This window comes from Phocoena sinus, chromosome 6, assembly GCF_008692025.1.
Source record: "Phocoena sinus isolate mPhoSin1 chromosome 6, mPhoSin1.pri, whole genome shotgun sequence".
Classification (NCBI taxonomy): Eukaryota; Metazoa; Chordata; class Mammalia; order Artiodactyla; family Phocoenidae; genus Phocoena; species Phocoena sinus.
Window position 1 is genome coordinate 64755057 of NC_045768.1, and position 23923 is coordinate 64778979.

Genomic DNA, 23923 nt, shown 5'->3' on the forward strand with positions numbered 1-23923 from the left:
GGGACAATTCCCCCTGAACATGGGTCCTTCTTGTTCTTTAAAGAGCCTCCATTTTGCTCCAGATTGTACCCACCTGTCTCTTCAGCTGTGTTATAGAAGGTCTCACCCCTTTAAACATGCAGAATATTAATCTATTAATACCGTCTAAGCCAGAAAAGGACACAAAGTTCCACAGCATTTAGCTGATTGATTAACAAGCACATGGATTATTCACTTTGTGAATCAACGCAGAGTCAATTTCTAACTAGAGGTGGGCTTGAGCTGGCCACCAAATGTCTCTGGGATCCTTCTTCAGTCAATTGTTGCCCCCTTGTGAATGAACAACAATAGTAATCACCACCACAGGTCACATTTGTTAATGACTTTAAGTATAGAAGATGCTTACATATGTTTTACCTCATTCGTTCCACTGAAGAAATTGTAGTACTGCCCCCACTTTACAGATGAGATAACTAAGGTAAGTAAGCCTTGACCCAGGTCAGTGGGAGAGCCAAAGCTCAAACCCTGTTCTTTGGCTCTCAGTCCAGTGGTTTATTGTGTATTATCTATCCCATAACCCCCAGTGCCTTAGCCATGGAGTACACACTCATATTGAAATGTAAACGTAATTTAAGGTCTTGAGGAGTAAGTATTCCCCCTTTCTTGTTGCTTTGGTGGCCAAAGACTGGAGAGAAAGAAGGGAGCTGAGTCTGTTGCTTCTTTTCCTATAGGCCGTTTCCGCACACTCATTAAAAGTGGGCAAAAAGTCCTTTAGTGCAGTGAGGAAAACCATGGACTCAAGAACCATACTTTCCGCACCTAAATCTTAGCTCCTTCACTATTTAGGTGTATGAGCTTGGAAAAGTCACTTCCTATCTCCTTTTGCCTCAGACTCTTCACCTGTAAATTCTGGATTATGATAGTACCTAACTTAAAGGTGGTTTTGACGATTGAACGGAGAGCAATGAACTAGAGCAGAAACCTACGTTGTAAATGCCTGTGATTTATAATGTATGTGTAAGTAGCTTCCTGCTGGTTGTCATGGGAAGACACACTGCTCTTCATAACATTTGTTTCCTGCTGGGAAAAAAAAGTTCTTCTTGTTCCAAAAAACATCTACTTACAAACGAGGTTAGGGCCAACTATATCCTTCAAAATGTATACAGATAAGCGCTGAGCAGTTTCCTCCTCCCCCCACCCACTCTAGAGGAGACAACTTAATATATGTCAGATCAAATCAAAGTTATCTGGGATTAACCATCAGTAGGCAGATTTTACATTATATTCCACTGGTTCCAATCATTACAAGCTGAATTAGAAACAACTCCAGTGTAAGTACCTGAAAAAAGGTATCCAGTACCAGTAGGAGCCTATTTTAAAAGCCTCAAGTAAGGCTATAAATTCTGTGAGTCTGCAATAAATTTGAGGATTATTTAAAATCATAAATCATCTTCAAAAACAATGCCCTTGGTAACAATGAGGACTGAAAAGGGTATGTAGGTGAAGCAGTAACAATCTAGCTCTATTTTGGGAAAAAAATTCTCTGGCACCTATGCTGTGTTCTCACGTGGAAGACCAGCAGTCAATATTTGATGAGCAGCAAGTCTGATCAATATTCTGAGGTTTTTTAGTTGAACTATTAAAAAGCAAGTGAGATCAATTTATTAATATTTTTGGAGCAGGATTTTTAAAAAAAATTTCCTTGAAAATTGGAAGACGTTTGTCTGAATTGCAAGTAGGCAATATATTTTCTATAAAGATTGTAATCCCGAGGCAAGAGCATTTTAATGGTAGGGTGGGCAGCTGTTTTACTTTTATAGCGCCATGATTGTATTTTAATGTCAGGGGACAGGACTTCCTTGCTCATACCTATTTCCCAGCTTCTTGTACTGCGCGCCTGGCCTATAGTAGCCACTCGGTAAAAATCCGGACCAGGTACTGCAGGCAATAGAGGTGGGACCCTGGGAACATGTTTCGTTAAAGACGTGTTTTTCTAACAATGACTACAGAGACCTCTGCTGGCAGATATTGGGACTACAATTCAGGATTAGAAAGAAAAAGCAAGAATGAAGGGAGCAGAGGTGAATTTCTCCATTTTTCTTTTCTTCCTTTGTCCATATTCTGTCATAAAAGCCCCGTAAAGGAGCTGTCCTCACTTATGCGACATAGTTTGACTAGGATAAGGTAAATAGTAAAACTAGGATATATGAACAACTTTCCTTTGAGGTGATTGGGAAGGGTATCAAACTTAAAAAGAAAGAAAAAACACTGCACGTGGACAACTGGGCTATGATTAACCTTTCTGTGATCATCTGACAGCTGGTAAGTTACTCAAGGTATACCTTCCAAAAAAGTTTAGAATAGGGACCTGGTGAGTGAAATTACTATGGTCTGTGAATATTGTTAATTTTGAGCGTTTGTTACTCTGGTTATTCTGAAAGACATACACTTTATACAAATTCTAAGTAACACTTAATATCTCCCCAAGTCTGTTTTCCTCTTTGTACTGTCTTCACCTTACCTGTGGTAGGTTTACTGACTTACAAAAGCAGTCACTAGTTATTGCTTGGGTTTTTGGGAAGAGAAGATGTTTTGCTAGCATTTCCTGACTTCCTCATTCTTCCCAGTTCTAGATATTTTAGAGATTTAGATTTAGGAAACTGTGGTTACTAACACGGTCCTAGAGTGACCTCTTGCTGCATGGTTTGTACATGAGCCTACAAGCTCAGTCCTGGATGCCAGTGAATCGTCAAGACAGAAACCTCTGTGGGTGTGAAAGGACATGCATTTGTAAATGCATGCATAAAATGAATGACCCAGTTAAGTTACTGAATTTAACTTTTTAACGTTTCCACATTCTGTGAAGCCACTGGCTTTCCCATTATCAAGCAGTAATAGAAGTTTCCCTCTCCAAAATCAATTCTGTGAGCTTGTGAAATAATCTATCAATTTGTCCTCTTAGATTCTGATTAAAAAATAACATTTCGCTTTCCTAATAAGATACATTCTGGACATTATATGCAGGACTATTGAATAAGCAAAAGAATTTACATTTGAGGAGTGGCAGAGTTCCCCATGGGGTCCATGACTTGAAATTCTATGGTATCTGAATTTACTTCCAAAGATGGGTTTATGATGTAAAGAACGGTCTTACTGTTTAAGTCCTTTTGGCTAAATTTCTCATGGATAAATTCACCTACAAAAAAGAAGAAAATGAGTTTCACTGGTAATCAAACAAAATATTAAGTAAGAGCTGATACAATTTTATGGCTATTTTATTTCAAACTCCTCTTTAAAAATAGCCAAAGTATATTTTTTAAAGAAATTAATAAAATGTAACTATCTTAAAATTCAAATTCAATGAACTTAAATTAGGCTTCCAAATTACTTTGTCTCAGAAATATTGTACCTTAAATATGAAAATAGAGAGGGAGTAGGAAGATATAGTAATAAAATCTAAAATTCTGTGCCATCCTGTTTAGTGACATATTGTGATCATTGTCTTCATAAAGCAGAAATAAGATACAATCCAGAGAAAACTTACACCAAAAAAATTGTTTTTAATGAACTTACATCACCTTGGAATTTATGATAGAAAACAATGAGTCACAAATATGAATTTGGTCCTGACAATGTGTGTTCCTGTCAATATATTACGATCTGGTTATTGAAAAAAAAGTTGTAAACAACACACAACTGTGTATTAGTATTTAGTTCTCTCACTCAAGATGAATTTAGGAAAACTCAGCTTCAAACCCTCTTTAGCAACTATATTGATTTATAAACTGCATCTATCAGGAAGCCCTGGGGAGTGTTTACCAAATGGGCCTGCACTTAATTAAATTACTGTCTAGCATTGCTAGCCACTGGGTATTTTAAAATGAGCAATTACAAGGAGTAAGGAAGGCAGTACCTGTTGTTGTATTCTCCAGATGTCCATGTTGGGGGCCTCGTAAAATCTTAAAGATGATCTGATTGCCATCAGTGTCGGGGTCAGATGCCTTCAACACGTGGGAAGTGATGTAAATCCCATAACAACCATTTTTCAGGAGCCCCACTTGAGAAGGGGAATGCAAATGTGTGATGTGGGGGGCTGCTTTGTCCACCTGGTCCACCTGCATGATCAATAATTACACACAGTGTTATACAAAGGCTTCTCATCCCCAAGCAACACAGGGCTTTAATGGTTCAACGATGACAAACGCTCCTGAATTTCAGATTCCTTATTGGTTAATTTCTGCTGAAAACTATCTTATTCACAATATTCTCAGCAAATATCATAGTGCCTGGAAGAAAGGCCAACTTTCTACTGTAAACTTTGACCCAGCTTTATTTATTTGTCCACGGTCTGACTACCCCATTAGGACCTAAACTCCCTGAGGGCAGATACATGTCTTTTTCTCCCCAACGATTCCCTGCACCTGGCACAATGCCCAGCTATAACAGAAGCTCAAGAAATACTTGTTGATTGAATACATTAAAACTGACCCAAGAATTGTATTGCAAACTTAATATTAGTTCTACAGAAGGATTTCTCCTTTTTCCCAGTGTTTGGTGACTTACAGAAGAAAACGTAAGGTTTTACAAATGCATTGAACATTTTTGTCATGTCTTTGTTAAGATAGCAAAAACGTTGAGTAGAAATAAAAATACCTCAGTAAAAAGAAGTGAAAGGTGCTTATCTATAGGCACTTGCATATTTGTTTTATTGACAGTGAGAACCGGGTAACTAAACAGGTAGACTCAATCTGTAAAGATTGTGATGGGCAACTACTCATGAGTGAAAGAGATATATAGTTTCAAACACTACAAAGGGCCTCATTCAGGTATCCTATGCAGCTCAGTCCCTCTTCAAAATGACTCTTATAGGTTACGGAGGGAACATTTTAGGATGAATTAGCACAATTCATCACTGATACCACAAAAGAGGTACAAGGACACTTGTACTTCCCTTCACTCCTAATCATTCAAATTTTAACTTTATTTACCTTAAATGATCCTCTTATAATTCTACCAAAGAGTGTCAATGATAAGACTATATATATTTTTGTGTATGATCATGTGATAAACTGCTATTCAGCTATTAATAAGAAAAGGAGGCAGGACAAACTAGAAACGAAAAATTCCCACAATTCAACGTTAACTGGTAAAAACCAAAAAACAAAACCCAGCGAGTTGTGTAATAGGAGACAACTACACTACCATTTTTGATCAAAACAAATACATATATATGTTCATACAGACACAGACAAAATTCTGGGAGCATTTACACAAACCTGTTCATTTGTCTTGGGATGAGGAAAAATTACCGCTTCTCCTTTGAGTATTTCTGTATGGAATTTTGTAACAACCAAATTTTTTTTTTCCTTTTAAGTTGTCAAGCTGCTTTTTGATTAAAGAACGTAATCATACCTCATGTTGGTAAATGTTTGAAAAAACAGACATTTTTATATTTTGCTGGTACAAATGCAAATTAGTGAAAATTTTCTGGAGATAAATTAGACGTATATGTATATTAAAAATGCACATATACTGTGATCCAAAATTTTCAGTCTTTGAATGTATCCTACAGAAATACATATGTACACAAATATATATATATGGATGTTGACTAAAATATAATTTGTAATAGCAATTAACAAAAAATTCCATAAAACATGAAAGTCCAACAGAGGATTTATAAAACACCTCTGCCTGAGATTGAGTGCCATGCAGCCTTTAAATATTGTGTTTTCAAGGAAGATTTAATGACATGAGGAAATTTTTATGAGTGGAAACGGGCAATATGCATAACAGTACATATAATATCATCCTTTTTTTATTGCAATTAAAGAATGCAAGGAAGCCACTGACAGCAGTAGGATGATGAAGGGTTATTTTTTGTCCTTTTCTGTAGTTTATGAACTCTTTACAACAGTTATTTTATAAGCTGAAATAGCAACAAACATTTTCAAAAGTTAGTCATTCTCCTCTCCTAAAAAAGTGTGGATGGCACCCTCAGAGCTGTGAGGTTGGGTGGGAGGTGGAGGGTCAAACACTTATCATGGCCATTGGGGGAGAAGCTCCAAGGTGACTAGTAAGAAGGATGGTCAATGTCAAGAGAGGAAAAATACAAATACTTCAAACCATGTAAGTAATCCTCAAAGTTGGTAAATACTTGAGTATAGGGATTTTTTTAATGTTATATTTTCCTTAAAAATAAAAGTATTACAAAATGAATAAATGCCTGTTGTGTTCATTTGTTTTTAAAAAATTGTTAATATCTACACTCTGGTTACATGGTCCCCTGTTGTGTCTTCAGTCCTACTTTGTGTTAAAATCTATTCTAGTCTTATTAAATTTCTAGTTTCTTCAAAAGCAGGTCTTTTGGATCAGTATAACAGAAGCATTTTAAAATATTGGAGTATAAGGCATTCTTTTAAAAAGGCTACATCCTTATGATCACTTGTGTTGGATTTACTAAAAATCATCTCACACTTGCCTAAACCTTAGAAAGCAGTGATGCTGGTCCTTTCTCCCTCACCCCCACTCCCATTGTCTCCTTTTAAGAAAGATTACAGGAATCATTACACCAAGACCACAAATCTTAGTCAGATATCTGGACAAAACTATATTCAAAAAGAAACATGCATCACTATGTTCATAGCAGCACTATTCACAATAGCCAAGACATGGAAACAACCTAAATGTCCATTGACAGATGACACACACACACACAATGGAATACTACTCAGTCACAAAGAAGAACGAAATAATGCCATTTGCAGCAACATGGATGCAACTAGAGATTATCATACTATGTGAAGTAAGTCAGAAAGAGAAAGACAAATACCATATGACATCACTTATATGTGGAATCTAAAATATGACACAAATGAACCTATCTACAAAACAGAACGAGACTCACGGACATAGAGAACAGACTGGTGGTTCCCTAAGGGAGAGGGGCTGGGGGAAGGATGGAGTGGGAGGTTGGGATTAACAGATGTAAGCTATTATATACAGAATGGATAAACAACAAGGTTCTACTGTATAGCACAGAGAACTATATTCAATATTCCATGATAAACTGTAATGGAAAAGAATATTTTAAAAAAGAAGGAATGTAAATATATGTATAACTGAATCACTTTGCTGTACAGCAGTAATTAATACAACACTGTAAATCAACTATACTTCAGTTAAAAAAAAGACTGCAGAATCTTGGTCGGATAGACATGATTTCCTACAAAATGAATGTCAGATTAGTGCCTGCTGGTATCAGTTTTGTGTTTAAATCCAGTAGCTTTGCCCTCAGTTAGCCAGGTTGGGACCCTAACAGTAGTGCACCCATGCTTAGTAGACCTATTTGGACCAATTCATCCCTCAGTGGTGGTTGACGTCTTATTGTCTTGCCAGAAAAAGCTCTTAAAAGCAAGAGACTGAGGAGGTCACTCTCCTGCACTGCTGGAGGGGTGAGTCATTTCCTAAATTGTTTGACTTCTTGGCTCAGAGACACCAGGAAGTTCAGGGGAAATGTGGGAGAAAGTTTGAGGCCTTCCTTGTGAGGTTTTTTGTTCGTTTGCTTGCTTGCTTTTTAACACACAAGGCAAGGAAACCCTTGTACTGTTAATGAAAAACCTTTACAACATGTATTGAATATTTCCCTATCAGTAAATTCTACAACTTCCAAGAGATATCTCTCCTATGATAACCATGTTCTTTAAGATATTATTGGTGTTGGGAGAAACCTGATTTAAGTTCTGGTACTCTCTTCAAACTGTACCCCCTTTTCCCTCTCTGTTCTGGAGTGCAGTGCAGAACTCTTATGCCTTCACTCAGGATTAGTAACTCCTACAAATTTGCAACCAAATAGACCAGAACATTATTCCAGGTTGGGCAGTACAGTGACATTTCTCTACATTGTGTGTGGGGTCAGGGGTCAAGAAAAGGATATTAACAGACTGAAGAGTGGGATGAAACCAACAACAAGTAAAACATAATTTAAAAAGAAACAGAGTAATTTTACTATGTACAAAGTACTTCTTACATCCTGTACCAATATTACCAACACCTTCTCTTTTCTCCTAGTACATCATAATTTCATTCCACTTTCTGGACCTCCCTCATGCCAAAGATTCATCTTGTATCCACTCCATGTGATCATAACTCCCCACCTTCCTCCTCAGATCCCACCTTAGATAAAGACTGTGATGGTTAATTTGATATGTCACCTCATCCGGGTTTGATGTCCAGTTGTTTGGTCAAACACCAGCTAGGTGCTCCTGTGAAGGCATTTTTTGTTTTTTAGATGGGACTAGTATTTCAATCAATTGCCTTTGAGTCAAGCAGATTACCCTCTATAATGTGGGCGGGCCTCATGCAATCACTTAAAGGCCTTAAGAGAAGACTGAAGTCTCTTGAAGAGGAAGGAATTCTGCCTCCCAGAATTACTGCCTTGGGACTCAAGACTGTAACATCAACTCCTGCTGGAATTTTCAGGCTGCTGGCCTGCGCTGCAGATTTTGGATGTGTCAGACCCCACAATTGCGTGAGCCAATTCCTGAACATAAATCAATTGAATCAATCTTTCCCTTTCTCTTTTTCTCCCCCCTCTCTGTCTCATAATCTATATGTATATAAAGTATATACATCCTCTTGGTTCTGTTTCTCTGGAGAACTCTAAGACAGAGATGAAAGAGCAAGGGAAATTTATTATTATTTTACATAATCAGAATGTATCCTGAATTAAGAGACAGATTTACATCTTTTTTTGCTGGTGGTGGAAGTGTGTAGAACAGGGTGAACTATATCCAAGGAGACTGGATTCAAGGCTTTGAGAGCCAGAACATACTTGATGTGTTTTGACTAAAAAAGAAACACACATTATGCCCTCCAAGAACCATCGTAACAGTCAACACAACTGTGGCGGTGTAGTACCACAGAAAGGACACGGTATTGGGGATCAAAAAGACTTGAGATCTTTATGTGTGTTTGACCAAACTTTTGAACTCCTGACCATCTATAAAATGGAGGTAATAAAACTTAGTTCATTGGATTTTTATAAAAATTAAATGAGATTTATGGAAAGCGGGTCCGACCTACAGTTAACACTCCAAAAATTGTAGCTGCTACCGTTATTATCCCCACCATTAATACATGTGTAATATTGATAATGCTTTGTAAGTTTCCATGTGTTTACTTGAAAACCATTAAAATGCCAGTAGATAACACAGACCAAAATGCATCAACATAATAGTGTAGTTAGATGTTGTTACAGTAATCACAAGAGATAGAATATCTGATGTATTTCAGGCAATATGCTAGTACCTTGGATACCTAATCTTATTTAATTCTCACCATAATGCGTAAGGATTGTTTCTCAAAGAAGGCAAAGTAGAATCAGAAGAGTCAAAGAACTCTTTTAAGGTCACACAGCTATTAAAATGTTTAAAACAGAAATTCCAACCTAGGTGTGTCTGACTCCAAAGCCCATGTTCTGTGGTCCTTTCTGTACCACCACTGACTCCAAAGGCCAGTCATTAGCCCGTACACAGGGAGCACGACTGTTTTGTTCGTATTAACATGCCTGGTGCCTTCCTTAGTGCCTGGCACACTGTAGACACACACTACACATGTGAATGAAAGAAAGAAGGAAATAAGGCAACAGTTCTCCTGGAAGTCGTGCTCTCCACATCTCTGGCCAAGGACCATGTATTTGTCATACTTGCCTGGATGGTGAATGAAACAGGTTCCTGCCACCTTCTCCCATCCACAAGAAAGCCTTGGTTTGTCCCATCCGTGGCCACAAAAGTAAAGCGGTCGGTGCGAGAGTGCCCTCCCGAGTGCCTGTAGGTCACATGCCCGCTGTCCACGTCCAGCTGAGTGAAACTGTGTGGAAGCGGCACTGTCCCCCGCAGGTAGAGCTGGCCGTGTCGTGGAAGCTGGGCCAAAAGGAAGGTGAGGTTCTCCGCTGGAGTGTCAGGGTCGGTCAGCTGAAGGAGGTCAGGGGAGAGGAGGCCCGTGGCCCCTTCAGCCAGTCTCAGCCCCTTGTTCCTGGTCACCACGGGTAAGGCTGTGTCCACAGTCTCCAGTGTGATCTCAAACACCCCGGGCTTGGTCTGCAGTCCATTGCTCACGATGAATCTGGCAAAGAGAGGCAAGGCAGCCTTCAACATGGATTCTTGTGTCACCATCTACTGGAATGAAATGATAACAATACACACCTTTACTAAAGGATATGTCGTGTTGGGACGAAAATGAAAACTCAAGGGCGGATCTTTCAGGAGGACACTATTCTATCCATTAAACCAATCACTAGGTAATGCACAAATGGACCATTCTAACTCCCAAAGTATCTTTTCATCAACATTGATGGTAACTCACATGATGGGGCAGAGTATGCCGATGATATTTCTCAGGCTTGTCAGTACTTAGTGTAATTCCTTGCCCCAAATAGGAATTTCACATCCTTTCAGATCCACTGCACTAGTTTGAAGAGTATCCTCGTTTTATATATACAGACTTTTGCAACTGTATTTTTTGGTGAGAATTTAATAAGCTAAACTTTTTTTTTAAACATCTTTATTAGAGTATAATTGCTTTACAATAGCATATTAGTTTCTGCTTTATAACAAAGTGAATCAGCTATACATATACATATACCCCATATCTCCTCCCTCTTGCGTCTCCCTCCCACCCTTCCTATCCCACCCCTCTAGGTGGTCACAAAGCACCAAGCTAATCTCCCTGTGCTATAATAAGCTAAACTCTTAAGACTGATCATTGGAAGCTCATCCAATAAAATGCTGAGTGGGCTAAATTTGGCTAATTCACTCAATTCATATACTTTTCTTTGAGCTTCCACATTTGCCCCTGAAAAGATATGGGGGAGAGCCATTAGACAACGATTATTCCCCTGCTTTAAAGAAAAGAAAATTAGAACACAAGGGTTCAGAAACGTGGCAGATCATAAGGCAGGTAGGAGATAGAGCTGGGACCAGAACCCAGGTTTTCTGACCTCACACCTTTTGCTCTTACAGAGTTTTTAATAAATGCTGGTTTAGCAGTCCACTAAGAAAGAGTTGTGGTGCCTGAGTACCACCGCAGACCTACAAAGAGAAAACTGAAATGATACAAACCCAAGGTGAGCAAAATCTTGCTTACAATCGCAGGTTCTGTGATACCATAATGTGTTTCTGATTATATTGACCACTAAATCACATTCCACCCAGCGCTGCCAATCTCAAAATTAAACTAATTGAAATGATCTTTAGAACATTTCAACATGTAATTTCTATTTGAAGGACAATTGAGACCATCGTGAAATTAAGCCCACAGAATGCACTATTAAAACTCCAACAAGTTAGGAAATCACTACTCAAATGGAACTGACACATTCACCGTAGGCCAAAGAAATGTACTTTGAAATAATCACAGAGTTGTGTCTATTCATTTTTCTCCATGTACCAGGTGCTTGAAATATTCATGGGGGAGAGAGATACTCTTATATTCCATGGATGTAAACAGGTCTAAAACTGTTGCAGTGGCATATAACATTAAATTATATAATAATTTACTTAGGAAGTTCTTTTTCAAAACTAGAGAAGATATGGGGTTTATCTTTACTTTACTAATCTGACAAATGCGACTACCAAGTTTTTCATTCTTTACAAAATGTGTCTTATCCTTCAGGGTTGGAGGGTGGATGCTTTGCTTTTGAACATGAGGGAACCTGAAACCAGGTTGTGTGGGCGTCATGTATCAGCCAGCCTGCCCGAGGCGAAGGACTCAGGGAAAAAAAGCAGCTGAACAAAAAGTAAAGGATGAGTTTGGCTGATACAGATTTTGCTTTGAAGGCTAGGCTAAAATTTTTGAGCTTTCTAATTATCTAGTTGATAAGACTGCCTACAAGGAAAATAGGATGTGATGCATAGAAATTCTTGTCTAAAAAGTTAAAACTGCTAAGTGAAGTACTACAGATAAAGCACATTTTTGACATTTCACACACCTTGTCTTGTAAAGAATATAACCTGGTTTTGTCCACAGCATTATTTTTACAGTTTGGAAAAGAATACTGAATTAACTTTAGAATTGTAGATTGAGCAAAATCACATAGCTTCCTTAAAACAAAACAATACATTTGGATAAATATATTCTAAGCAAAGAGGGCAATTTCATTGCTGGATCATGAAGTGTTTGCAAAATTCATTATTTTTTTAAAAAAGGAAAAAAAGCACACCTAGAAAAAAATTTGTGTGTGTACTTCAACTTTTTACTTACTAGTCACCTTGACAGGTTCAAAGATCAAGCGATATACATTTTTTAGGTACAAAAATCATGGTCTGTTTCTCAGGGGAAGCTTTTCGTGGAATTATGCCTTTATTCCACTGTTTTCCTGTTAACTTTTTCATGTTTCCTCCCTGGAGCCTATCATCTGACCAGAGGTAAAATAAGGAGACTAGGCATTCCCTCAGGGCCTCCAATTTCTCCTTTTTTCACTTAACCCCTCCAGAAACACATTTCATGCTTCCAACTTTGCCCTCTTTCACAATAAAGTGGCTGCCTATTCCCTACCAGATCCCTATATCAACACATGCTCTTGTGGAGAGTTTTAAATTAGCCGTTTAGAGTTGAGCAAAAATTTAAGCCAGAGGACATGTATTTCTAGTATTAGCATTAATTGTGGAATTAAAGTCTTTGTGCCCCGTTAAAAGCAGGTCAAATACTGGTGGAGAAGGAAGAAGAAGGAAGGGGAGAGGCAGCCATCAGGGGCAAGGAGGTGAAGGGGGAGGCCCAGCGACTGCCACAGGCTCATCAGAGGCAGTCATTTTGAGTATCAGATTCTGACTTTCTTCTCTGGAGACTGAATTCCAAAAATGCCCAACAAGCTCCTCCAAGCTCAGTCTCAAGGTGGCCGCATTTATCCGTGTGTGTGTGACCCGTGTGGGGGGCACTGAAGTTTTCTCCTGATCCAGGTGGTCCATCGCAGACTCCTCCCTGCCTCTGACGGGCATTTGACCATGTCGGAAATCGGCAGCCTGCCATCAGACAGATGGGAATGAGGGCGAGCGGGAGAGGGACCATGTAAGAGTAAGAAATATGTTTACTGAGGCCAGCGTTCCCAGCTGGGACCCCAAGGCAGCTGTCTGCACTGACTGAAAGCTAAGAAGCCAGTGGTGAAAAGGACACAATGTCTCAACAGGACTGGATCACACACATCATTCCACCTTCACCAGTAACAATGCAAACTACTCACAGGCAGAGAACATTATCAGAGAGAGAGAGAGACAGGGAGGATGGTCATGGTTGGTTTCCCAGTAAAAAAAAAAAAAGCCCAGCAGAACCAGTGAGACAGGGTCAGTGCTTCGTGTCTGCAAAGGTTGACCAGATGATCTTACAAATGCTGCACTACCACCCCCTCAAAAGAAACCTTCCAAACATATTTTCAAGTTCTGAAACAATAGTGCCATTGCTGTTATGGCATCCACTCCAAGCTTTAGAAGCTGGTGGTATCGAGGTAGCAGCTCCTTCTGTGGGTCCCATTTCCTTTATTACCTCCCCCTCCCTTGAGAAGAGACATAGCCAAGATGACCACTGTCTCATGAAATTTGGGGAATGACTCTTAGATTTGTCTGGGGTGCCTGCCTGGTCTGATTTCACCATTACCATGGTGCTTTCAAGCTTTCTGCATTTCCTGGCAATAGAGTTGGCTGAAGAATCTGCCATCTGTCATGGCATTTAAAAGATAAAAATGGAATCATAAATAGAGCCAGTTCTTCAGAAAAAAAAAAAAAAAAAAGTCCAGCCGGCATGTCAAAATGGAGGACATTAGCATGTTCTTTTAGTCCCCGGCTGCTAGCAGCTGAAGTCAGCTTGCTAATCACTTGGTGTCATCTGTCCCAGAATGCGATGCCAAATCTTTCTTCCAGGCCAGCAGCACCAAACAATACAGGAGAAATTTATGATTCACAAAATAGTTTTGCAGAAGGTAAAAATCTGACCATGAAACTCCCCCGTTTAATTAATGCTGCCATAGCTTACATTAAAAAGAGAAGGGGGAAAATTCTCTGCGGCAGAATTTATCTCTTCTACCCAGCCAAATTCCTTGCCAGATTTAACAGCAAGCAACATAAATTTAGGTGATTAGATTGGTTGCATATATTTAATTTTTAAAAAGCACCATAATCACACTTTCATTAAAACAGGCTTTCAGCTTTGGTTGAGCGCCACTTGACAAACAACACAGCAGTTGAGATGATTGGGTTAGTGAAATGACAAGATTAAAAGGAGGGTCTTCAGCAGATGCTAGGCTCTTCCACTATAAATATGTAAAACTGCTGGCCAAACATCAGAATGACACATTGAGAAGGTTCCTTCCCACAAGTACAAATTGTCCACAAATTTTTGGTACAATCAGGTATAATGGAAAGACCTCTCCAAAATGAGATCTCAGCCCAAGTTCAGCTCTGATACTTACTTATGTCAATTTAGGTGACTTTCTTTGTCTCTTGGAAACTCAGTTTTCTCATCCATAAAATGGGAGCAAGACACCTCTCTCAAGGTGGTGGTGTAAGGCTTAAGGGAAATGATATACATACAAAAAAGGGTCTAGAACATTGCCTGACGCATTACAGGTGTTCAAGCAATACTAGCTTTCCTATATATAAATGAAGGGATTGGATTAAATCAATGCTTTTCAACCCTTGTTGTTTGTTTACTGTCTCTCTATGGACCTGTTCCCTAATCTTAAGTCATTCAAACACCATCATCACAATTGTTGCCATTTTCTAGTATTACCTGTACTCTTATTACCTACTGTTTTGTTTTATATCAACTCACTTTTCTGCTTAAGTAAACGTACTTGAAAAGAAACCTTTTAAATACTAAAAGCTCAAAGTTTTCACTCATAAAAACTTAACCACTACAAATACTATAAGAATAAATACAGGAAAACAAACTGTTTTTCATTCTAGCTAGATATTGTTGGCCAATGGCTTGGAGCCTGAGGCCTGTACACTCTTTGCTAAAAATGGAAAACAGTTAATATTGAAGAGCTGCTAAGTACATATGAGCACAGGCCTGAGACTTCCTTCTAGAAACAGAAGGATAGAGAGAATTAAAAGGGAGTAGTTTCCCACTCTTGAATCCCTATTATTTATTGTCTCCTTCCTGTACCAGCCCACATCATTCTGCATCTTTGTATCATTGATGGTACTAATCACTCATTTTAGGAACTAGAACCACAGATTTTTTGCTAAAAGAAAACCTTGCCCAGAAGCTCAGTGTGCAAAACAAACTAAAAGTCAAACCACCAAAAAACTAAACCAAACAAAGTTATCTCAGAAAACTGGGATGTGAGCTGCAGAGTCCCACCAACTCAGCCCCTTCATTTTCTGTCTCTGGGAGGCCCTCAGAAGCCTCCTGTAAATCTTCAAACTCCTCAGAACATACTTGGAACAGTGGACTGGACCGGACTGGAGATGGCTAGTCCCAATAGCATCAGAATCACCTAGAGAGCTTTTAAAAATACAGATTCCTGGGCCTGAAACTGAACTTACCAAAGTCGCCTCTCTGCGGTAAGGCCCAAGAATTTGAATTTTTTTAAACCTCTCAGGTAAGTCTCTTCAGAATCTAGAAAGTTAGACATTCCTGGGGTGAATGATTTCTAAAACACCATCTAGTATGACTCTCTACGCATGTGAATTAGGAAACTGTTATGGTATCACCAAGCCTCACATCAGGGATTTTGTTTTTCATTTTCAGCTCATCACTACCATCTGCTTAAGACCTCATTGTTATTTCTCAACATCTTTACATGTTCATTCTTTGGCTTCACCCGTAGGATCTCTGGTTTCTCCAATACAGTCATTAATGTCTTCAACAGACTCTCCCATAGGCGTTGACGGGGGGAAGCAGGAATGGACAGGAAGAAGAAGTCCCAGAAATGGGTATCAAACGAAAAGCCCTGAATCTGGTATACCTAGGTTAAGCCAAGAAGCATCCACCCTCCATTAACAAACAGGAAAAAAAGAATCATCATTGCTCTTTATACCTTCTTTCCTCCAAGATTAATCTTAGTGGTGTAAAGAATGGAGAGAAAAAAATGGGGCCAAGGAAAGAATATAGTAAACAATGGTAACAACAAGAATGACAACAACAATAGTAACAGTAAAAATAGAAACCAATATTTATCTTGTTCTTCCTACGTGCCATGTATTGCTTTCAGTACTTTATGTACACAAGCCCATTTAAACCCCTCAGCAACTCTCTGAGGCAGCTAATACGAGCATCATTCCTTTTCATGGAAGAGTTAATGAGAGCGCAGGAGAATGTGTGACTTGAGGAGAACCAGAGATGTGATGTAATGAAGGCAGGAACTGACCCCAGGCCTATGCCTTCCCAAGCCAAAGAACCAGTGGGAAAAGTATTCCCCACTTCTGATGTTTCAGTTAATACTGAGCAACACTCAAGCACTGAATTGGTTATTGAGAGAGTGACCGACCAAATGCTTATCTGATTGTTAAGAACACTTGTCAAGGGAAAAAAGAAGGTATTAGTTCAAACTCCCCTGGATTTTTTTGTTTAACAGTTCAACTATCCAAATCATCTTTTCAAATCATCATTCCAAATGCCAAAAAGGGAAGCAAAATCATCTTTACTGACATTTAAACACTGTTTATCATAGCAGACATATTGAATTTAGATAGATAAGATATATGATAGAGGAAAGTGGTATTTGGACACGGGTATATCAGTGTAATTGATAGTTTATGGGAGCCGTTCAAATAACACAGGAGTCTGCGACATTTATGTTATTTTATAGCATTCTTTTGAAGGTTGTTTTCTGACATGGTAAAAATTATACTGGAGGCCAGAAGTCCTACGTGTATGGAAAATGAATCAATGCTCTCAGAGCTTCCTTTTTTTTTTTTTTCTGGTACTCGGGCCTCTCCCGTTGCGGAGCACAGGCTCCGGATGCGCAGGCTCAGCGGCCACGGCCCACGGGCCCAGCCACTCCGCGGCATGTGGGATCTTCCCGGACCGGGGCACGAACCCGTGTCCCCTGCATCGGCAGGCGGACTCTCAACCACTGCGCCACCAGGGAAGCCCCACGGCCTCCTTCTTAATTGGTAAAATTCAGGGTTAGATGTGTACCATGGTCCCCCAAAGGCTAGTCTAAGATTTCCGGGTTCTCATCCCAGCCCTGAGGTCCTTGGGGAAACTCAAGTTCAGCCAGCTTTGAAAACTGCTAAATGATAGATCCTCTGCAGTTTTTCTTGCTTTCTGTGACTGGAAACAGATTTCAGTACTTTAAATGAATGTAGACCTTCATTAATGTTGTATCTTTGCCTTTTCAACAGATTGTTATTCCTTCCAGTGATTTATTTGATATAGAATCCTTGAACAGGTGCACAGCCCCCAATTATAACACGGTTTCTATGGGGAAATACGATCCATTTTATGGCAACATGATTTATGATGTAGTTACCAGAACACATTGTGTCAAAAGGCACTGTCTGCTTATGCCAAATGTTTACTAGCAAATTCCTTTCCCTCAGATAGAAAAACATACTCAAAAAGAGGTAAATTACTTTTCCACAGCTCTCATTAGCGGGGATCCTCAGGTCTTCACATGTCTCTTCATGGAACAGCTTGCACTGAGATCTGCTGAGGTGTTTATTTTTAAACAACGAGCCCTAATTTTTTGGCTGGCTGCTGTCATTTTAATTGTGCACCTTTCCCTTTCTTCCATCGAGGGAGTGGATGAAGAGCATACTTACACCAGAGCTGGAAAAGGACCCATTTTTTTCCCTCCTTTGTCTTTCTAAGCACTAATCCAAAGAAGGAGTTCTGAAAAGTTTCCTCGGGGCTCACCTGAACGTGTCTCTGTGGGCAGCTGCCGTGCTCTTATGTACGTAGCAGACTCTCTGTCCTGCTATGTCCATTTGGCTGAAGCTTGTAATGGGGACCCCAGGATAGTGGACGTATTCGACCTGGCCATATCGCGGTGGGGAGGTGATGACGTAGAGAAGTTCCTCAGGCTTGCCTGTTCCATCCACAGCAAGGAGGGTGGTGGTCATCAGGAAACCTCTGTCACCTTTAGACACCGAAAGTGGTTTTGCCCGGATGACAATATCACCTGCGTGGCAGAAGAGGTTGTGGTCAAGAACCAAATTTTTAAAAATAAAATGTCCAAGGTGAAGGTAAAAAGCAAAGGTCAAACTGTGCAGAAGTCAAAAGTAATATGACATAGCAAGATTCCTATAACAAGGATTAATAAAAGAATTCAGCCAAAGACACGAGCAGATATCACAAAGAAGCATAACAATATGGCCAACAAAGGCACAAAAGACGCTCAGTCTCATGAATAGTCACAGAAATATAAATCAAGATCACAGTAAGTTGTCATCTTGTAACCCTCTGATTGGCAAGGATGTAGGAGCCTGATGATACCAAGTGTTGAAGAGGACGTAGGATCTTGCATAAGAGTCTGGTAGGAGGGTAAACTGGTACACAATCTGGAATTATTTTGTAAAGAGTTGGATACTCACCTATGCCTTGACCCAGGGATTCCACTCCAGCTGCATGCTGGAGAGAAACACATGCACTTGTACCCAGGAGATCTGTGCTAGAATGGTTGTAACTGAGAACAATGGAGACAACCCAAATGCCTTCTCAAAAGGTGAATGTATAAACAAACTGTGGTCTATTCATACAACTGAATTTTGTGCAGTAGCAAAACAGATGCACTAGAGCTATATGCAACCACACAAGATGTAGCTTATTAACATTTATTAGCTGAGTGAGCAAGTCCCAGAAAACTATAAACAAAAGTAAGAAAATTAACACAAAATTCAGGATGGTGGTTCTCACTGGAGGTTGGAAAGAGCACATAGGTAGATGTTTGATACTGTTAATATTCCAGTCCTTGTATGTGTGGTGGCTACATAGGTGTTCTTATGTTTAAAAGACTGTATGAATGAGTGTCTGAATGAGCAAAGGAGAAGAGGATCACACACACACAAAGGATACAGTGTTTCACAAACTAAGGATTATAATCCAATTTTGCTCACTTGAGGTTCATTAAAAAAATGATCACAACTAAAATACTATAGAGTTTCTACTTTGTACAGTTACAGGGTTAAGGTATTGTCATATTTCTCAGGCTATAAATGAGGAAACTAAGGTGTAGAAATGTTAACCAACTTGCTAATGATTACACAATTATGAAAGGTGGAGCTTGAATATCTGACCCAAGAGCACAAACTCAAACATTTTATTATTTTGCTTCCTTTCTTTAGTATATAAGGAATTCTTGAAAATTAACACTAAAACGGTGAATATCCAAAAGGAAATGTGTGTAAAATACATGCCAAGTCATTTCTGAATTAAAAATACAGTCAATAAAATCTTGAAAAGATATTTAGTCCTATAAGGAAACAAAACATCAAGGAGGTATAATTTTACCCCAGTGTTTCTCAATGAGGGACAATTTTGCCCCCCAGGGGACATTTAGCAACGTCTGGAGACATTTTGGTTATCCTATCTGAGACGTGCTACTGGCTTCCAGTGGGTAGAGACCAGAGATGCTGCTAAAAATCTGATAATGCACAACAAAGACTTATGCTTTCCAAAATGTCAATATTGCCGAGACAGGGAAACCCTGTTTTAGATGATCAAATTGGTCTTTTTGTATACTATGCTTTTAACTCAAAATGCTATGCAACTTATGTCCAACCTAAGAATCAATGACCAACCTAATTTTAAATCAAAACCTGAGCCCCAGATTCTTCAGAGGGAGTCAAGATGAATATATCAAGGAAGTAAGAAGAATGAACAAGGCTGGGGAAACAAAAATCATGCACAGGAGGTTTCACCAGGAGCAGAAGATACAGCTGAGTGGAGGAAGAGCATCTAGGTTTTGCCTGAACCCAACTTTCCAGCACTGTAATGACAGAGTATGGATCAGGGTCAACTATAGACAATGTCCTTCTCAACTTCTCCCAAAGATGTCCATGTCATTTTTGCCACTGCACATATCAGAAGACACAGCACAGTGGGAAGGCATAATGTTATTTATAATAGCTCCCAAATGGAAATAACCCAAGTGTTCAATATGCTAATATTAGTGTTGATTTAGTCTAACAATTCAGTATAGTTTCATTTAGAGATGAACAATTATGGCTATAAAGTTCTGAGAAAACTGATGCTAAGGAAGGGAGGAGGGAGCAAGAAGGGAGGGAGAGAGGAAGGAAAGAGAGAGAGAGAAAGAAAAGAAGGAAGGAAGGAAGGAAGGAGGGAAGGAAGGACAGCAACAGTGAAGGAGGAGGGGAAGGAGAGAACACTGTACAGAGATAAAACACCACTACGTTTAAAAAAGAAAAGAAATTATGAACTTCTGAAAATGTTAACAGGTTAATGTATCTACCTGATGTAAGTTTTCACAAATACTTTTAGAAAATAATCACGTGTCAATTGTAGCAGAGACTAGTGAGGCACTCACCAGCCTCAATGCCTTTTCTTCCTGGATGCACTGCTCCAGTTTCTACTGCCCAGACTCCTTAATGTGGCCCGTGACTGCAGTTCAGCCACAGGTACCCTACCTCCAAGCCTATCCCATGAAATTCTCTCATTATCCTCCATATCTCACTCTCAAAGTGACTCCGAGGACTTCCGAGACAAACGATCCCCTAGCTGGAAAGAATCCCCAGGTGGCTGCTTGGAACAGAATTCTCCTCCAGCATGCTCGGGAATGCATCTCGGTAAGGCAATGACAGGATAACCTGCCCTAATACATTAGGTGCATTTTACTTGTATTACGTTTTGCCTGGACAGATACTTATGATGAATGCAGTCTTACTTTTGCAGAGAGAAATAAATGTGTACAGTAACACGTAGCTTATCTGAGAGTCACTTATTAGACATCTTCAAGGAAACAAGCAAATAAACATCTGAAAATCAATCAAGCTAGCTTAAAATTTGTCTTAAAAAAATTCAGAACTGTAATTTTACCATACATATGAAGTAAGACTTTTACTGTACCTAAGCATCCAATTTAATTTAGCTCTGAGCTTCCTGGCAGCCAAGGCAAAAAAGAAAGCACTCTGTCAATCAAGCACATACTGAGGACCTAAGACTATGCTTGGTCCTAGGAATATACAGATCCTGGACTATACAGATGAATGAGATAGGATCTTTACCCTCCTCACATAAGCTCTAAGGAAAAGTATGGGGTAGTGAGTGACATGTTGGGAATCAAGGGCTTACACTCTCCCTTGCCGAGATTCCTTTCCAGTATTTTTTTTTTTCAATCTCTTCCTTCTGCCATTTATGTGCTGCTGAGTCCTATCATGCAAATGGTCTTTAATTAATTCAAGAAGATAATTATCTTACAGCATTCTCCCTTGTCCCTGAAGAGTATTGTCAGCACTTCCAAAGTGAACAGAGAAACAACCTCCAACCTTTACAATGACAAAATTCCTTCCTATTATTCTTTTATTTTAAGACACATTTATTTGTATTTCCTTTATTATTGTTGTATTGAAAATATTTTTCCTTTCAAACTCTGTTTTCAAGTAATAACTCAATCCCTGAAGATAAAACTAGAGTCATCACATTGATTTGGTAAAATTTTACTTAAAGCTTAAAACCCTGACAGTTAAAGTAGCTTGTGCAGCCTGTGGGCAAGGCTGGGTTTTTAATAGGCTTTTTGAAATACTGAAAATAACAAATGAATTGGCTACCCTCATAAACCTCACAGATCACAGGCAAAGCAAGTGAGGAGTCAAAGGATCAAATCATAAATGATGGAATTTCAAGATAGAGGATGGAAGGAAGAAAGGAAAGGAGGGAAGGAGAAAGGGTGGGAGAGAGGGAAGGAGGGAGGGAGGGAGAGAGGAAGAGAGGGAGGGGAAAAGCTTTAAGGGCTTACACCTGCTCACTTCTGGTTGTAAAAGTTGGTTCCAATAATAGAAATGCTTTACCTTTTCCCATATCCTTGATGGTGATGTGACAATTAAATGCAGGGGACCTATTGTCACCATCCCAGAGGTAGAAGGTGAAGCTGTCTCGGTTCTGGGAATCCACTGAGCCCGTGTGTGTGTATCTCAGCAAGTTCAGATCCACTTCTTCCTGAGTGCATTTCATGCCAGGATGGAGAGGGACCCAGTCCCTCCCTATCTGAAAGGTGTCAGAATTAGTCAGCTGCCCAGGGTTTTTTTCCCCCCACGTTGTGTCAGTGGACATCTTCCATATCCTCTGAAAACTTCCAATATAAATGATATTTCAGGAAAACTCTAGATTTAATTTTTTGCCATTCTGCATCATATTTTCCATTTAAAGAAATATATTAAAACAATTTCAGGCCTTGGGGAAAAAACGAGCTTTAACCAAAGGATTTTTGACAAAGTCATGTGGCAATTCAACTGCAGTGCTATTTCCAAGGTATTTAACACAAGCAATCATAGCTGATTAAGTATTTCAATTATTGAGAGCAGGTGGGTAATCGAGCTGTTGGAATTGATTCTTTAAAAATTAAATGTGTCTCATTTGGGGTTTCCTTTTTTGTTTTTAGTTCTTATCATTGTACAACTAATAAAACCTATTATTTCAAACTGGTTTGTCACTGGGCTTATCTGAAGTAGATAAAACATAAATAGAATGGGTGTATTTACTGTCCACAGTTTTAGGCTTCCAAAAGACCAAAAATGATCAAAGTCCCTATCACTCCCTACATTTATACCCTGAGTCAGCACGAAAACAACTGCAAATATCATATATGTGTTATGTATCATGCTCTTCTAATAATAAGCTGGCATTAGTTAAGCATATATTCTGTACAGAACTCAGTGCAGAAATTGTGGCATTTTCAATTAAAAGAGGTCGTTATGCTGAGGGAGAGCTGACAACTGAGACTATTAGAAAATACAATAATAATAAATCTGTCTCATTAATAATTCTACTGTTTTCTCTTAAAAATGCATAGCTTTCCCTAAGAAGGGCTCATAAAAGTCATTTGAAGTAATTCAAGCAAAATGTCGTCTTAAAAGTTTACTATATGATATTATCTTGTGCTTTTCCTGTCTGGTTTAAGAGACTATAACAGAAATTTAAACGATTTTTAAAAAATTTCCTTTGTCACATTATTCCACATGCCTTCTCTCCCCTCACTGTGTTACCACTTCCCTTTGTCATTCTATTTGATAAAGTTCCCTCCTCTTTAATGTTTGTGCCCATCTGATGTTTGCACACAGGTATGTTCTGCCCCAGTGCTCACTGGGTGAAAGTTAATTATATTATAATAATTAAGCACATTCTTTGTCTGCATCATAAGATCTGTTTGTAAATTTATTTTTAAAAACAGATTCTCTTTCAGGTTTTAAACCAAACAGTCTGCAATTCTATTTAATGTTTTTCTTTATAATCTCTTCCCAGAAAGTAAATACAGAAGATGATATCTTTTGCTCTCTGTCATCTCCATCTAATTCCCCACTTGCATTCCCAAGTGTGAGCTCTGACTTAACAAAATCATTTGCAAGCCCCAAAAGAGAAGGAAAATAAGATTCAGTCTCAAGGTGGGGAAAACGCAGGAAAGTCAACCAGAAAACCAGGATGCGTGAGAAAGTCCAGGAGGCCTGGTCCCTGGTCTTGGAGAGACTTGGAAAGGCCCTAGAGAGCTGGGAGAGAACTCGCTGGCGCCATATTGGGAACATGGACCCATCTGGATTTTCTCATAACCAAAACACTTCAGTTCCCATGTCACCCAAATGTGTGAGCTGTCACTGCATTTCTGCTTCATTACTCTTTGAAATGAAATAAGGACACAGCTGCACCTCAATTTAAATCTGTGATTGCTCTTCACTTTGATTCTCTATGGTGCCCACAATCTAAGACAATCAAGCTGCTCTACACAGAATGAATCCTTGCTGCTTTTCTCAGGCTGTACCTACATTACATTAAAAGT

General features: G+C 39.2%; 1 protein-coding gene across 10 annotated transcripts in view; it reads right to left on the bottom strand.

Annotated features, from left to right (window-relative positions):
• The window catches only part of FREM1 (FRAS1 related extracellular matrix 1), a 171341-nt gene that overhangs the window by 31630 nt on the left and 115788 nt on the right, over positions 1-23923 (bottom strand). For 5 of the 10 annotated variants that reach the window (XR_004350496.1, XM_032635999.1, XM_032635997.1 and 2 more), the window contains 5 exons: positions 21945-22140; positions 17836-18100; positions 9690-10104; positions 3893-4094; positions 3031-3175 (listed from right to left, as the gene is read on the bottom strand). Coding sequence is in view for 9 of the 10 variants with exons in the window: in XM_032635999.1 (XP_032491890.1) it covers positions 3031-3175; positions 3893-4094; positions 9690-10104; positions 17836-18100; positions 21945-22140 (1223 nt within the window). In the remaining variant the exon portion in view is untranslated. Of the gene's footprint in view, positions 1-3030; positions 3176-3892; positions 4095-9689; positions 10158-17835; positions 18101-21944; positions 22141-23923 lie in introns of those variants that run through there. The other 5 variants (XM_032636007.1, XM_032636006.1, XM_032636003.1 and 2 more) reach the window with 5 other exon arrangements.